The 15,477-nt window shown below is 37.8% G+C and overlaps 1 protein-coding gene across 2 annotated transcripts in view; it reads right to left on the minus strand.

The window, feature by feature from the left end:
- Positions 1-369: 369 nt before the first annotated feature.
- Mospd2 (motile sperm domain containing 2) overlaps positions 370-15,477 on the minus strand; it is a 37,998-nt gene continuing 22,890 nt past the window's right edge. The window contains exons 8-16 of one of the 2 annotated variants that reach the window (XM_070040842.1): positions 13,790-13,914; positions 10,099-10,275; positions 9,051-9,163; positions 6,396-6,492; positions 5,392-5,488; positions 4,639-4,768; positions 2,853-2,955; positions 2,271-2,364; positions 2,045-2,156 (exon numbers count right to left, since the gene is read on the minus strand). In XM_070040842.1, the coding sequence (XP_069896943.1) occupies positions 2,131-2,156; positions 2,271-2,364; positions 2,853-2,955; positions 4,639-4,768; positions 5,392-5,488; positions 6,396-6,492; positions 9,051-9,163; positions 10,099-10,275; positions 13,790-13,914 (962 nt within the window). In that variant the 3' untranslated portion in view covers positions 2,045-2,130. Of the gene's footprint in view, positions 2,157-2,270; positions 2,365-2,852; positions 2,956-4,638; positions 4,769-5,391; positions 5,489-6,395; positions 6,493-9,050; positions 9,164-10,098; positions 10,276-13,789; positions 13,915-15,477 lie in introns of both variants that reach the window. The other variant, XM_070040841.1, reaches the window with a different exon arrangement.

Here is a 15,477-nt window from a genome sequence, read left to right on the forward strand (position 1 = left end):
TAATTAATATCTCACTTATTTGCTGAGGAATGAAAAACATATATAGGTCCTTTGGGCTAATTATATTAAGGCCCCAAACCCACCATGTAAGGAGGAAGCCATGCATGCTCATAGGGTTACTATACCCAGTACTTAGGGTAGACTGGCCTTCTGCTTCATGTTTGGAGCTGGCAAATAGAAAAAACAAACGAACAAAAACAAGCTAAATTAAGACAAAGGATCATGCCAGTGTCCTTTTAAGGTTTTATTTCCTAGGCCAATCTTCAAGGACTCCATTCTATTATTCTTCACAACTCAGTTACCGAATCAATCTCTTCAACATGAAAGTCGACACTTAACCTCAGAATAATAATAAATCTCCAAACATGATTCAATCAGAACTTAACATTTATTTTATAGGCAGACTATATTTTCTCGCATAAAAAGCAGATATACATGTGAGTCCAAAGGGACTGAAAGCAGTCATAGTAATGAGAAAACAGACTTCATTAGCCTCTGCTTCTGCAAGGTCTATCTTTTTTAAGACTTTAGGGACCATTCCAGGTAGGTATTATCATACCAAAGGCAGAGTATCAAGTAAGTCCATTTGCTCTGAAGGTTTTAAAGTCCATCCATTCTCTAAGCACAAGCTAACACTCAAGCTCTTAGGGGGCGTGTGTGTGTGTGTGTGTGTGTGTGTGTGTGTGTGTGTGTGTGTGTGCGCGCGCGCGCGTGCGTGCGTGTGTGTGTGTGTGTGTGTGTGTGTGTGTGTGTGTGTGTGTTTTCTTTTTGGCCTTACAGAAATCCCAGCTTATGCTTCCTTCCCAAGGCTGATATGAACAAGGAAAATTCTGTACCCAAAGTAATTACACTGCTTAGCATCTCAAAAAAATTGACTTTTCAAGCCAGGTACCAGTAGCTGATGGCTTTAATCCTAGCTACTCAGGAAGCTGAGATCTGAGGATTGTGTTTCAAAGCCAGATTGGGCAGAAAAGTTCATGTGACATTTATCTCCAATTAGCCAGCAAAAAGCTGGGAGTGGAGATGTGGCTCAAGTGGGAGAGTGACAGCCTTGAGCAAAAAAGCTAAGGGACGGCGCCCAGACCCTGAGTTGAAGCCTCAGTACTGGCACAAAAAATGGCTTTTAAAAAATGTTGTCTAATGCCTTTCATTCAGAAATGAAGGTGAAGATTCTCCTTCTCTGCATGAAGGTGAAGATGGAAGAATGGAGAATCAGGCCTTTATAGTAAGTTATGTAGAAGGAACAGTGTCCAGCCACAGTGGACAACCCAAAGCTGCATAGACTTATTGGGAAAGGGGGATGGTTTGGAGAGACTTTCATTGTGGACATTCTAACATAATTTAAAAAAGCCAACCATGCTTCACTTTCTACATTCTACCGAAGTTAAAAGAGTGTTCATTAAAAAGCCCAGGATTAATTAAGAGGCAGGCTGTTCAGGAACACTGAGAAACAAAGGCTAAGGTGGTTTGGCATTAAATAGGTTTACATTCCAAAAGAATATTGAGTATCATCTGGAAGGAATTCTCAAAGTACAAAGTCATGATTACATAAATTACTCTAAGTAGTTTCCTCTTTCTAATATACAGGTTCCTTTATATACATCGTATAGAAAAGCTAGTAAGTCGGCTCAGCTATATTAATTCTGTCATAAAAAAGCAGATTACCTATTTTTTGGCTGCAACAAAGCATGTTACTCGTCCTTTTCAGTTCAGCTAAAGTATTTACATGATTGAACTTAAGCTTTTAAAGTTTTCAAATCGAAGGGAAAATAAATTAAAATTAAACTAGTAGTTTACACAATTCACACAGTTTTACTTACTCTCCTGTCTAGCAATTGCTATTCTTTCCAACATTTCTTTATTCAAACAATTTATTTTCAAGACAAGTATGTGTTGTTCCCATGTGCGTGCTGTACATTTTCTTTTGGAAAGAGCAGATGTGCAATGTTATTAGTAGCTTGGTTGGGAAATTTGGAGTCTGTTACTTTTTCCAAATCACGAATGAAGAAGCCACATCTTTAGCTGTTCAACGAATAAAAGAAAGAAACAACAAAAGCAAGCAAGAGCACAGTTAAGGCAAGTAGCAGCTTCTGGAGCCAAATACAACGCTGAACTTGGTCTTCAAGCTTCCTATTGCTTTCTAATACTCGATTGAGCTGAAGAGAAGGAAAAAAAGAATGAGATTTATATTAATAAAACAAACATTAATGCTGGGAATGATGAATAGGATTATTAGAATTCAAACATTGAAGGGATGGGGCCCATCTGACCTGAAAGGCTTGGGGCTACAAATGCAGGGAGGCACTCGGTTTGTTTCTGGATAGATGTGTCTGTGCCTACTCTTGTTTCCAAAGGTCCAATTTTCTAGTGAGACAGGAGCAGAGAAATCACTTCCTGGAGGTACAGAAACCCTAACCCTAAGCACTCATCCCATTGGTCTTTCCACTGTATTCACTTTCTTTTTTTCTGATGCTGGGGATCAAACCTAGGGTTTTGCCAAATTAGGCAAGGAACCTGCCACTGAGCTACATCGCCCAGCCTCCATCAAATCTAAATCTACTGCTTGGAACCCTTTGTTGCATCACGGAATTCTTTGAAACTTGCCAAAGCACCTGATACTTTGCTATTTGATCACTGTTGCAAACTAAAATGGCCAGAGCTTTTAAAAGGTTACATTGCCAAAAGTAACCCACTGTTTGTCACTTCTTATTTGGCTTTTCTTCACAAACAAGAGAGCATTTTCATTGTGTCTCTGCCAAAGGTTTTCCCCCATGTCAGTGAAAAAGAAAATTGAACTTCTAGTGTTGATTAGTAGTAACAACTGGCTTTAGTTAGGAAGAAAGGACACTTACCTGCAGATGTAGATCTTCACTGGTTTTATCTGACATATTAAAAGCATTGTCTTTTAATGTGAGAGTGTTTGGTTTATTGCTCTCAACAGTATGGCATCTTAACCTATGAAAATCCAAGAGAAACAAAATTTCTTTAAATCGTCATGGAATTTTCTTAGGGAAAGAAAATATAAAGTCCAAAAAGAAGCTGAACACAGGATAGAGATAAAAGGCTTCCTTGCTCTTCTGAGGATCAAGTGAAGTGAGAGAACAGCTCAGAACTATCTATTCCTCTTCTATCTTCTTTTATTTTGCAGTTTAGGGGATGGAACTTAGGACCTCACAAATGTTAAGTAGATGTTGTATCACTGAGCTACATATCCAGCCCTCCTATAGCTTCTTGATGGATATATGAAAAAGATTGTTGATAATGCTTAACAATCCTGGTGATTCAATGGGAAGTTTTTGGTTTTGGGGGGCGATAGAGTAAAAATCATGAAAATATCTTACAATTTGAAGGCAACCACCCTTTCCAGATGTTGCTTTACTTGGGCATTCAGTACCAAACCACCAGACTTTCCTTCCACTTTCTAGGAAAGAACAGTGATCCTCTTTTGGGGGGGGGTCATGGGGCCTGAACTTTGGGTCTGGGCGCTGTCCCTCAGCTCTTCAGCTCAAGGCTAGCACTCTACCACTTGAGTCACAGCACCACTTCTGGCTTTTTCTGCTTATGTGGTGCTGAGGAATTGAACCCAGGGCCTCATGCATGCAAGGCAAGCGCTCTACCACTGAGCCACCTTCCCAGCCCCCAGTGATCCTCTCTTGACAGTTTCAGAAAAAAAGTACTTTAGTAACTAGTAAAACTCGCAGTAAAGAAAATAAAGCAATTCCTATGTAACAAAACGAAAATCAAACTTCCTCATTTTCAGAACCTTTTTTTAAGAACCACACATTAATCTTGAATATTTTCCAAGATTATTAGTTTCTTAACCTTTAGAAATGTTGTTCATAGCCATGCCTTTAGCAACACAAACCAAAACACACAGAAGTGAACAAATAGCCAGACTCTTGTGGCTCATGCCTGTGATCCTAGCTACTCAGGAGGCTGAGATCTGAGGATTGTGGTTCAAAGCGAGCCCAGGCAGCAAAGTCCATGAGACTCTCATCTCCAATGAACCACCAGAAAACTGGTAGTGGCACTGTGGCTCAAAGTGGTAGAATGCTAGCCTTGAGCAAAAGAGCTCAGGGACAGCGCCCAGACCCTGAGTTCAAGACCTATGATCCAAAAAAAAAAAGTGAACAAAAATGGAATCATTATCATTTAATAAAAATAAAAAAGGCTAGGTATGGTGGTACCCCCAAACCAGCCACATCTCTAGTGCAGATTTTTTGTTTACACACACACACACACACACACACATACACACACATCTACAAATTCCCTATAAACAGGAGAATGCACAACATATTTTTCTGTCATTTATTTACTTTCTATTAACAGATCACAAGAGCAGTTACTTCTCTAACTTAATGTATTTTTTGAATGGCGGCAGAGTAGCCTTTACTATGGACATATTCAAATGCTTTACTGGTGACCACTTGAGTTCTTTTTGTCCATGCTTTCACTCTTCCAAACAATACTATAACAAACATTCTGGTCACATAGGTGAACATTCCTACAATGAATCCCTGGGCAGCTCCACGTTATTGATCTGAGAAGAAAGGGATAGAACCTTGTCCATGAAGGCAAATCTCTATTTCTGATTCTTCCACCACACCTGGAATCCTGGGAGTACAAAAAGCTTACCTATGCTCTACCACTTTGTTCCTGGGAACTTCTTTCCAGAACTGAGTCAATTCTGCTGGCCCAGTGCCAGATGGCTGCTCCATTTCTGCAGCCATTATCAGAAATCGGTCTTGGGCAGAAACGGTTAAGCCTATAATCCAGAAGGATAATTTAACATATAAACAAGAGTCATCACAACAGGCTGGGCATTTGGCTTAAGGCATTATTCTATAATGCAAGATTAATTAAAAAATTAAGGAAAAGGAATTACTTCAACCACTGAGAAAATCCTGAGCATGAGAAATGTTGGTCCTTTGAAATTTAATTTCAATTGGGGTCAGCTTAAACAACTTCATTCATTAAAAAAATAATTACATTTCAGTGCTGGGAGGGTTTTGTTTTTTTTTTTTTTGGTCGGTCGTGGAGCCTGAACTCTGGGCCTGGGCGCTGTCCCTCAGCTCTTCAGCTCAAGGCAAGCGCTCTACCACTTCCAGCCTTTTCTGCTTATGTGGTGCTGAGGAATCGAATCCAGGGTCCCATGCATGCAAAGCAAGCACTCTACCACTGAGCCACCTTCCCAGTCCCTGGGAGGGTTTTGTAAACCCCTTTGAGCATCTCCTTTTTTATGTGTGACAAAATGTCCAGAGTGAGGCCAGGTGACTTGCTGATACTCTGCTGATTTCTAAAGTTTAGCCCCAAATCTCTGCAGACTCAGCAACAGGATCTGGTCCCCAGTCTCTAGCACATCTACCGTGGTCACCCAGGGACACTCACCCCCATGTGGAGACAGAACTATATCGACTGATGCACCAGGATCACAGCTGCTGTTGCTTGGCTTCACTCTATATTTTTCGGGAGCAGTTGTTCTCACCTGTTCAGAAACAGTAGTCACTTAACAATCTGTATGGTTCCAACATGGATAGTAGAGGGATGGTTTAAGACATACATTTTAAAAAACAGCTTTTGCTTCTTTTATAAGTCCTACTATCACACAGCCTTCTTCTGAAACCCTTCAAATGAACCCATCCACTAAATACTTACCCTACTGCTAGTAGTCTGAATGTAATGATGTAAATTCACAAAACAGAATGCACATGTGCAGAAATTAAAAACTGTGCACTTATCAAAGCACATCCAGAACAATCTAGTGACTATAAGAAATACTAGATTAAGGAACACCTACTATGTATGTAAATGGCAGCGGACTTGATCTGGTTATGCTTTTTAAGGTACTGGGTATTGAACCCGACCGAGACTGTACATGCTGGGCAAGTACTCTAGCACTAAGTCTGCCCAAGCTGTTGTAGAACTTGTGATCCTTCTGTCTCTGATCTCATAGCTGGAATTGCAGAGGCAAGCTACCATGCCCACCTGCTGTCACATTTACACATCATAGCCAGTATCATGTTACTGATAAAATAAACTACACTCCACAACCTACCATGCAGGAGGAAGAAATGTGATTAAATAATTCATATAATGAACAGCGCTTTTCTTCAGCATTTTTTTGCAACAAACATTAAATTCCAGAATTAATCTGGATAGTAATCCGTTAGTGTACATAAAGACTGAGATACAGATCCCAGGAAACTTTTAGATGATCTATACCACTTAGAACTAGAAGGCAGTATGACATGCCTCAAAATAACAAAAGTGAAACATTATGCAATGCTCAGTCGCTATAGAAATTGTTCATTATTCAATTATTAATCTTTCAATTAGGTTATATATTAAAGCATATCCCATATCATACTTTGTTATGTTGTTAAGATATTTACCTTAAATGCCACTGTATTTTTAGTTACATTTGTTAGCACTATTAAAGTTTTCTTCTCTCCAGAATCTGTGTTTCCAAAATATAGTTCTTCTGCTGGACTAGGAGGTGACAGGAACAAAAGGCATTTGCATTACTCAGAGCAAATAACAATGTAAATATTAACTGGAAAAAATTTAATCTTTTATGCTAATTTATAGAGCGTCTTCTAAAAAAGAAGACTACAAAACAATTAACTAATACAATTTTGTATTTTAATCTTACTGATCCAGTGCATGCTGGAAGCATGAAAAATCCCTATAGTTTTTCCCTAAGGTCAAAAGTAAAATAGGAAAGAACAGAGGAAGAATTAAGAAGCATCTGAATTAATCTTATAATCAACACAATCTTAAGGTGCATTTATTTAAATATGTCGGATGACTAGGGATTATAAACAAAGCACTGAATGTATTGCTGTTTCAACATTCCCTAGTTATAAACAGATTAGGACAATGTATGCATGGTTTTAGGCTAACAGAAAAGAGCATAACGTAAAAAGGGAAATTAAGAAAGTATCTAAGTAATAGATTAATTTCTGGCTATACAACAGCCTTCCCACCTAACAGAGAAGGCACAAAACAGGCAAAAAAATTTTGGAGTGGGAACCCAAGGAAGAACTTTAATTAAATAGTAAAATCAGCAAACTTCAACATACAAATTTTGCTAGTATTTAATACTATTGTAATGCCTATAACCTAAGATAAAAAAATAAAGATTCAAGCACATTTTGTGTAGTTTAATCATCTTAGGCAAACTGTATTAGATAGCAAGGTGCCCGTGGATCACACCTGGAATACTATCTACTCAGTAAACTTAGATCTAAGGATTATGGTTCAAAGCCATCCTGGGCAGGAAATCCCATAAAACTCTTATGTCTAATTAAAGAGACTCTTTAACAAACCTTAGACTTTCAGATACATCTTTATATTGAATGATTTTTAGATAAGTAATGCCCATGTCTTAGGGACCTAAGAACACTCTGGACAAGATGGTAAAATAGCATGTTTGTTGGCTTCCTTTTAGAGCCTAATCTTGTGTGTGTGTGTGTGTGTGTGTGTGTGTGTGTGTGTGTGTGTGTGTGTGTGTGTGTGTGTGTGTGTGTATGTGTGTGTGTGTGTGTGTGTGTGTGTATGTTTATATACTGGGTCTGGGGCTTGAACTCAGGGCCTGGGCACTGTTCCTGAGTTTATATTGCTCAAGCCTAGTACTCTACCACTTGAGCCATAGCTCCACTTCCACGTTTTGGTGGTTAATTGGAGACAATAGTCAATAGTCTCTCAGATTTGTCTGTCAGGGCTGGGTTCAAACTGCAGTCCTCAGAGTTAAGCCTCCTGAGTAGCTAGGATTACAGGTGTGAGTCACTGGCACCCACTTTAGAGACTATCTTAAGCCACAGAAGAGACAGGTGAGTTGCTCTCAGTAACCAGCATACAAATTGTGAGCACTTCTGGAGAGATGAATATTAGCCTGACCCTTTGCATATGCAGGAGTAGCATTGTGATTCTGCAGGGGGTGCAAGCAGCAAGGTTAGAGCCAAAAAGCAGCCCTGGAAGCTGTCCCACTACAGCCAGCCTTTCTTCCTAGTTGTTGTTCTGGTCAAACCTCAACAGTAACAGATTAGGATTTATCTTTTGACAGGCCTCCTGTGAAAACATGGACTGTGTGACTTCCGAACAAGTGGAGGGAAAAATGAGCAGAAACAAAACCCAAACTGCCAAGGGAAGAAATGGTAAAGACAAAAAATCATAGGAAACAAAATGTAGGTGTATGTCTGTTTTTCTCACTCACATACATATACAGACAGTAGAAATAAATCCAATGACAAAGGTAACCAAAACATATGTAAACAAATGCATCCTATCAATTGAAGAATCTTCAGATTTGATTTTGTAAAAGTCTGGTTAATGGACTAGCAAGATGGTTCAAGTGGATGCTCTCCTAAAAAGCCTAGTTGTATGGCTGATATGATACAAACCTAAAACAGCAACAAAGGAGTTTCAGGTAAGGAGCAGAAAATTCTATATTAGACTACCACCTACTGCCTTTAAATATCAATATAGAGCTAAATAGATTTACCAACCAAGAACAACACTGGAAACAGGTCTTCAGACAATACAAAATCAATGCTAAATCATTTTTGAGAGCCTGAGTTTAGAACCCATGTCCTTGGGTGTGGCAGGCAAGTGCTCTACCACTTTGTATCTTAGATAACCCAGCAATAGAAATGGACAGGTACTGAAATGAGACTTTATAGTAAAAAAATCTATTTTTATAGTTCACTTTAGGCTTTTCAGAAGATGAAGTTAACAAATGCCATTTTCAGTGGCATTTCTACTGATGCACTAGCATCAGTAATATGAGAAAAATATTTATTAAGATATGGATATCACTTTTATTATCTAATATGTGATGAAGGCCCTTTACACATACTCAACAGAAGAAATAAAAACTTAGTTAAAAGTACCTAAAAAGCCTGAAAATCAAGGACAGCCTTCATATAACCCTTAATTTTCTATTTTCACCATTTCACAAATAGTACAGAAATTTTCAATTTTGTAGCCTCACCCTGCAAGATGATCAAGGTACGTTATGACAGTAAAGCCAATAAAAGTTTTATTACCTGATGTGTAATAAGGGTCCTTTAAATACACTCAGGGGTTTTTTGAAAGATTTAATCTTAGAATCACCTTTTTCTGTTTCATCTGTTTTGGAAGTGTATTCAGTTGAGCTAACCTAAAGATTGAAATAGAAAACAAAACATAAACAAAAACAAAAAAAGTTAAAAGATATTTTAGTTTCACACTGTTAGATAGGTCCTTGGGCCCACAAACAAAACATTTTGATTCAATTAAAATTGTTGTCTTTAACATAGATTTATTATATTTAAATGATACATTTAACATATATGAATATGACCTTGAATGCATACCTGAGTGTCTACTATAAGCAGGTCACTGTTGAACATATAACATGATCATTCCCTTCAGAGTCTTTAAACATTCTTAATTCTAATATTTATGTTATATTTTATTGATAGCATGTTGATATTTATCCATCAAAAACATGAAAATTTATGAAAATGAAATAGGAACTAGATCAAGGTAAACACTTTCATTTTTATCTTAGGCAAATAAAAAGTATAGATTGACTATAATCTTAGCTACTCAGAAAGCTGACATCTGAGGATTACAGTTGGAAGACAGCACAAGCAGACATGTCTGAGACTCTTATCTCCAAGCCAAAAGTGGAGGCCTGGCTCAAATGACAGAACATCAGCCATGAGCAAAAAGCTGAGCCAGAGCACGAGGAGCATGAGTTCCAAGCCCTGCTACCATCTCTCTCTCTCTCTCTCTCTCCTTCTCTCATACACACAACACACACACACACACACACACACACACACACACACACACACACACACACACACACACATACCAGGCAAAAACTATTCCTTCAAGTGTTACACAAAGCACGGGCTCCGCCTCTTTTACACTGAAGCTGTATTCCAAGTCAACTAACTCATCCAGTCTGTTCTTTCCATACACGAAGATGTGGAAGGGTAGCAAGTAAACTGAATTACCCCAAATTACAGAGCTAGCTCAGCTACTGACAGAATAGATGTTACACCACGGCTTTTAAATTAAGGTTTATGTTATTCATAAAATTACCTTCTTAAGAGGAGGTATTGGCTCTTCATTAGAAATGGTTTCCAAGGTTTCTTTACCGTCACTTTCTATATCTTCTTTACTTGACGTTTCATCCTCACTGGCAATCGGTCCATTCTCACACAAAGGTGTCTGGAAGTCATCATCCACTAGTGGTGGGTAGCTATACTTAAAAGGATCCTAAAAGAAAAGAATTTGTGAGCCAGGCACAGTGGCTCATACCTGGAATCCTAGCTACTTGAGAAGCAAGAGATTGTGGGATTATGGTTCCAGGAACAAGACATCCATTACAACCAATAAACGCTGGGCACAAGCTGAACATAGGTATGCCATGACTATAACCCTAGCTACTCAAGAGGCTGAGATCTGAGAATCCCAGTCTGGGTAAGTGTGTCTCCAATTAGGAAACAAAGAATCAGAAGTGGAGGTGTGGCTCAAGTGGTAGACCACAAGCTGTGAGCACAAATGCTATTCAAGATAGTGAGGTCCTGAGTCTAAGACCTAATATTAGTATGAGAAAAAATGGGTGCGATGGTATGTACACGTCATCCCAGCTACCCAGGAAAAGTGTAAATAAGAGGTCTAGGCTGGACTGTGCAAAAATTGACACCTTATTTCAAAAATAACCAGGGAAAAGGATTTGGGGAGATTATAAGTGGTAGAAAATCTGTTAAGTTCAAGACCCTGAATTCAAATCCCAATATTGCTAAGATTACTTTTCTGTATTGGCCTGCTGATATATAGGGAAATAAATAATTCTTTTGTAATACACTTCAAATTTATTGCTTTGGCTGTAACAAGAGAATTACTTATGTTCCAGAAAGGAAAAGAGACAAATAATGTGAGACAATCAAAAGCTATCTACCTAGAGAATCAAGTTAAATATAGCTTACTCTTTACACCAAAAAGATGGTTAAAAACTTGTTTCAGGCCAGACTCAGGAACATAGCAAGTTCACTATGGGCTACATAGAGTAAACTTTTCTCAGAAAAATCAAAATAAACCTAAACAAAGAACAAAACAAAACCAAAAACCACTAAGAAGGAAAGTCTTTGTACACATAGCATAAATCTCAGTATGCACAGTAACATTAATAATTGGGTGGGGATGGGATTCACTGCTTGCCTTGCATGTACAAGGACTGGGGTCCAATCCCTAGCTCTACAAATCAAAACAAATCAGCACAACTACAAAGATAGTATCAAAAACAGAAGAAAGAAAAAAAAATGTTCATCAATCAATCAACTACCACCACCATTAGTAGGCAAAGAAACACAACAAACAAGCAAGCAAAGAAACAAAAACATTGATTTTTGTTGTTGTTGTTGGTTGTAGGGCTTGAACTCTGGGCCTGGGCCCTGTCCCTCAGCTCTTCAGCTCAAGGATAGTGCTCTACCACTTGAGCTACAGCACGGTTTCCAGTTTTCTGGTGGTTTATTGGAGATAAGAGTCTCACGGACTTTCCTGCCCAGGCTGGCTTTGAACCGCGATCCTCAGATCTCAGCCTCCTGAGTAGCTACGATTACAAGCATTAGCCAACAGCGCCCTGCCAAAAAAATTTTTAAGGCCATCACTGGAGGCTTATGTCTATAATCCCAGCTACTAAGAATGTCTAAGATCTGAGAATGTTGTTTTGAAACCAGCCCAGGCAGAACAGTCCATGAGCCTCTTATCTTTAATTAACCAGCAAAAGCTGCAAGTGGAGCTGTGGATCAAGTGGAAAAGCAACAGCTTTGAGCAAAAAAGCTAAATGAACGCACAAGGCCTTGAGTTCAATCCCCAGTACCAGCACAAAAACAACAAAAAGTAACAACAACTATACTAAATGTTATTATTTTTAAGGTATAATGATTTTAGAGGCAAAGTATTGAAAATACTAAGACAATAACTACAATTTTCAGATACAAAGTACTACAAACTAAGTGTAATATCTGGAATGAACAATACTCAGTTCTTCTAGGTTAAAATGTAAAATATAAAGTCTCAAAATAATAAAGCAGAACCCATCAAATTAAAATTGTGATTCATGTTTTCCCTGGTCAAAGAAAACTGAAGGACATACCAAAATTATTCTACTTGCTTGTCTTTGCTTCTTCTTGAATACATTTTTTGCCAGGAAGGTAGCATACAAAGCAGATTATAAAAATTAAATAACCAAAATATTTTCAGGTTAACCAAAAACATACCAAATCTATAGTTTATACAGTTTGGGTAAGTATGTATGTATGTATGTATTATATATATATATATATATATATATATATATATATATATATATATATATATATATGTATACTTTTTTGTGCCAGTCCTGGGGCTTGAACTCAGGGTGTGGGCATTGTCCCTAAGTGTTTTTGCTCAAGACTAGTGCTCACAGGTCCACTCCTGGCTTTTTTGATGGTTAATTGGAGATAACAGTCTGGACTTTTTTGCCTGGGCTGGCTTCAAATCACAATCCTCAGATCTCAGCCTCTTGAGTAGCTAATTATTACAAGCATGAGTCACCAGTGCCCAAATAGAGTTTATTTATTTTTTAAAAAGTCACTATCACATAAAGTTTCATTGTTATATATCAATTTTTTGAAACAAGGTCTTACTACATAGCCTTTTTCCTTAGACTCCCAAGTGCTATAGTGTGTATCAAGTGTGCATCACTACACCCTAGACACAGTATTAAAAATTTCCCAGAACCCACTTCTTATCTTTCTTAGTTGTCAGTGGAAACAATTAGTTATAAAAAATCTTGTAAGAATGACATGTACACGACACTATGTTGAAAATGAACTTTACAACTTGAAGGGAGGGATGGAGGAGTTGGGGAGGTGGGGAAGGAAGGGATAGCAGGGGAAAAACAAAGGAGGTGGTAACAATGCTCGACAGGAAATGTACTCATTACCTTACTCATGTAACTGTAAGCCCTCTCTACAGTAGCTTTACAATAAAAAAACAACTTAAAAAGTTTTGATATTTAACTAAAATATCAAAAAAAATCTTGGGATCTAGGCAAGTAGAGTGCTTGCCTAGCATGTATGAGGCTTTTGGATGATACCTAGTATCCAAAACAAAAAGAAATGAACAAAGCAATATAAAACTCCAAAACGTTGACAGCATATGCTAAATTCAAATAAATAAATAAATGGAAAAACCTGGTGAACAACAAAAAATGGAAGAACATCAAAGGGAAATTTAAAAACTAGTAGCTTCTTTTTGATGCTGGAATAATATGCAACAGTGCAGAAATTTGCCCAACACTGTTGTGAAATGATCTCTAAAATGTGTTGTGAAGAAAAAAATCCAATGTATGAGACAATATGTAAATATTAGAGTTGGGAGGAAGAATTATACATATTTGCTTGCTCTAATATGCAATATACATTCCTGAAGTTATAAAAATGCAGTTGAGGAAAGAAATAAGGGATTTGGGATAAGAATAGGAAGAGACATTTTATTAAAGACTTGTTTCTGAATAATCTCCTGAACACTGAATACTCTTTAGTTTAGAACCATACAAATATATTATTCATGCAGAAGTATAACTTTAACTTTGAAACTTAAAATGAGAAAAATGCCTGAAGCATTGCTTCCAACTTTGGGGTATCTATGATCAAGATTCATTTTCCTGGAGGAAAGAATACAGTCTAATGTGCCATTATCCTGCATTATTGCATAAACAAGTTTCAAGGACTGTACTTACAGTTCCACCCATGTGAGGAGGCAGGTACTCTACGCTGACATAGTCCTGGATGTCATGTTTACCTGTGAACTTCAACAAACTCACTGCTTCTGGGCCAAGCCAGCTTTTCACAATCTTGAAAGCAGCTGAGGAAAATCAAGTCATTTTTATTAACATCCCTTCCATTCTAGTCTTTCAATGATTTCATTATATGTTCTAACTCAAGTCTTCCAAAACCATTCTGAGCTACATTCAAGTTAATATTTATTTTACAAGATAGGATAATTAACATTCTCCAATTTCTGTAGACATTTGTAATGTGACTATATTTTACAAGTTTCAAATGCTCTAGGAGGATTTAGGAAGATTAGGAAAGCAGGATTAAACTGCTTTCATGTTCGCTGATAAACTCACCTGGATTTTGGTCTCTGAACATATTCATCAGTGATCTGAATAATAATATCTCAATGATGGAGATATCAAACTAAACTGTCATGCAATTCAGGGAATAACTGTGCAATGGTAATAAAAGTCATTGACCTTATGCTTCTGATAAACCGTTCAATCTGAAAAACCTTTTCAAAGGAGAATGAGAAGGCTCTGCTGCTTATGGGTGCAAGCTACACCCAGATTTCCGTCCTAATTCTAATATTCTCTGACTTTTCCCCAGGTCCTAAGTTTTTATAACTGTGGAGGAACTTAAGGAATCTATAAGAATACACTGATCACACATTGGGTGATTAGTGTTGTGCTGTTATGACATTTGTTATTTATAGTTAAACTTTTAAGCCTCACTTCTAATGAGATTTCTAAACATACCTTCATGAAAAAAATTGTAATAAGTGTGTAAAAGTGTCCATGGAATAAAACAGGAAATAAGAATAGCACAATAGACATTAAATTGTAGTTTAGCAAATCACATTTTCATGTAGGCTTGCTATGATTTAAATTCCTTTTGTGGCGCTGGGGCTTGAACTCAGGAAATGACACCTGCTAGGCAGATAGATGCTTTACCCACCTGAGCCACATCCCCAGTTTTTTTGCTTTAGTTATTTTGTGAATAGGATCTCATGTTTATGCCAGGGATGGTCTGGCCTATGATCCTCCTATTTAATTCCTCTACAAAGCTGGAATAACAAGCATGCAGTTTTGTGCCCATGATTTTATTCATTGGGATGAGGTCTTGGGACATTTTGCCTGGGCTGATCTAGAGCTGTGATCTTCTGGGTATCCTTGTGCTGAGTAGCTAGATTACATTTGAGAGGCAATGTGCCCAGCATGATTTTTTAAAATATAACAATTTTTAATTAATGGCAATTTAATAAGTTTGTGCATTGACAAGTTTGAAGCTAAGGTACTGAAATTAAAGTGCTAAAGTTATTTTTCTACTGGTCCTGGGGCTTGAATTCTGGGCCTGAGTACTGTCTCCAAGCTTCCCAAAGACATCTTTCTTTTTTATGTGCTGGTACTGGGGCTTGACCTCAAGGCCTCATGTTCTGGATTGGCTTTTTTGCTCAAGGTTGGCACTCTACCACTTGAGCCACACATCCACTTCCAGTTATTTGATGGTTAATTGGAATTAAGAGTTTCAGACTTTCCTACGCTGACTGGCTTCAAACCGTGGTCCTCAAAACTTGGCCTCCTGAGTAGCTAGGATTACAGGCACGAAGTACCAGTGCCCGTAAAGCTGATTTTTAAAAACTTTTATT

This window comes from Dipodomys merriami, unplaced genomic scaffold, assembly GCF_024711535.1.
Source record: "Dipodomys merriami isolate MVZ:Mamm:240054 unplaced genomic scaffold, mDipMer1.0.p SCAF_3, whole genome shotgun sequence".
Classification (NCBI taxonomy): Eukaryota; Metazoa; Chordata; class Mammalia; order Rodentia; family Heteromyidae; genus Dipodomys; species Dipodomys merriami.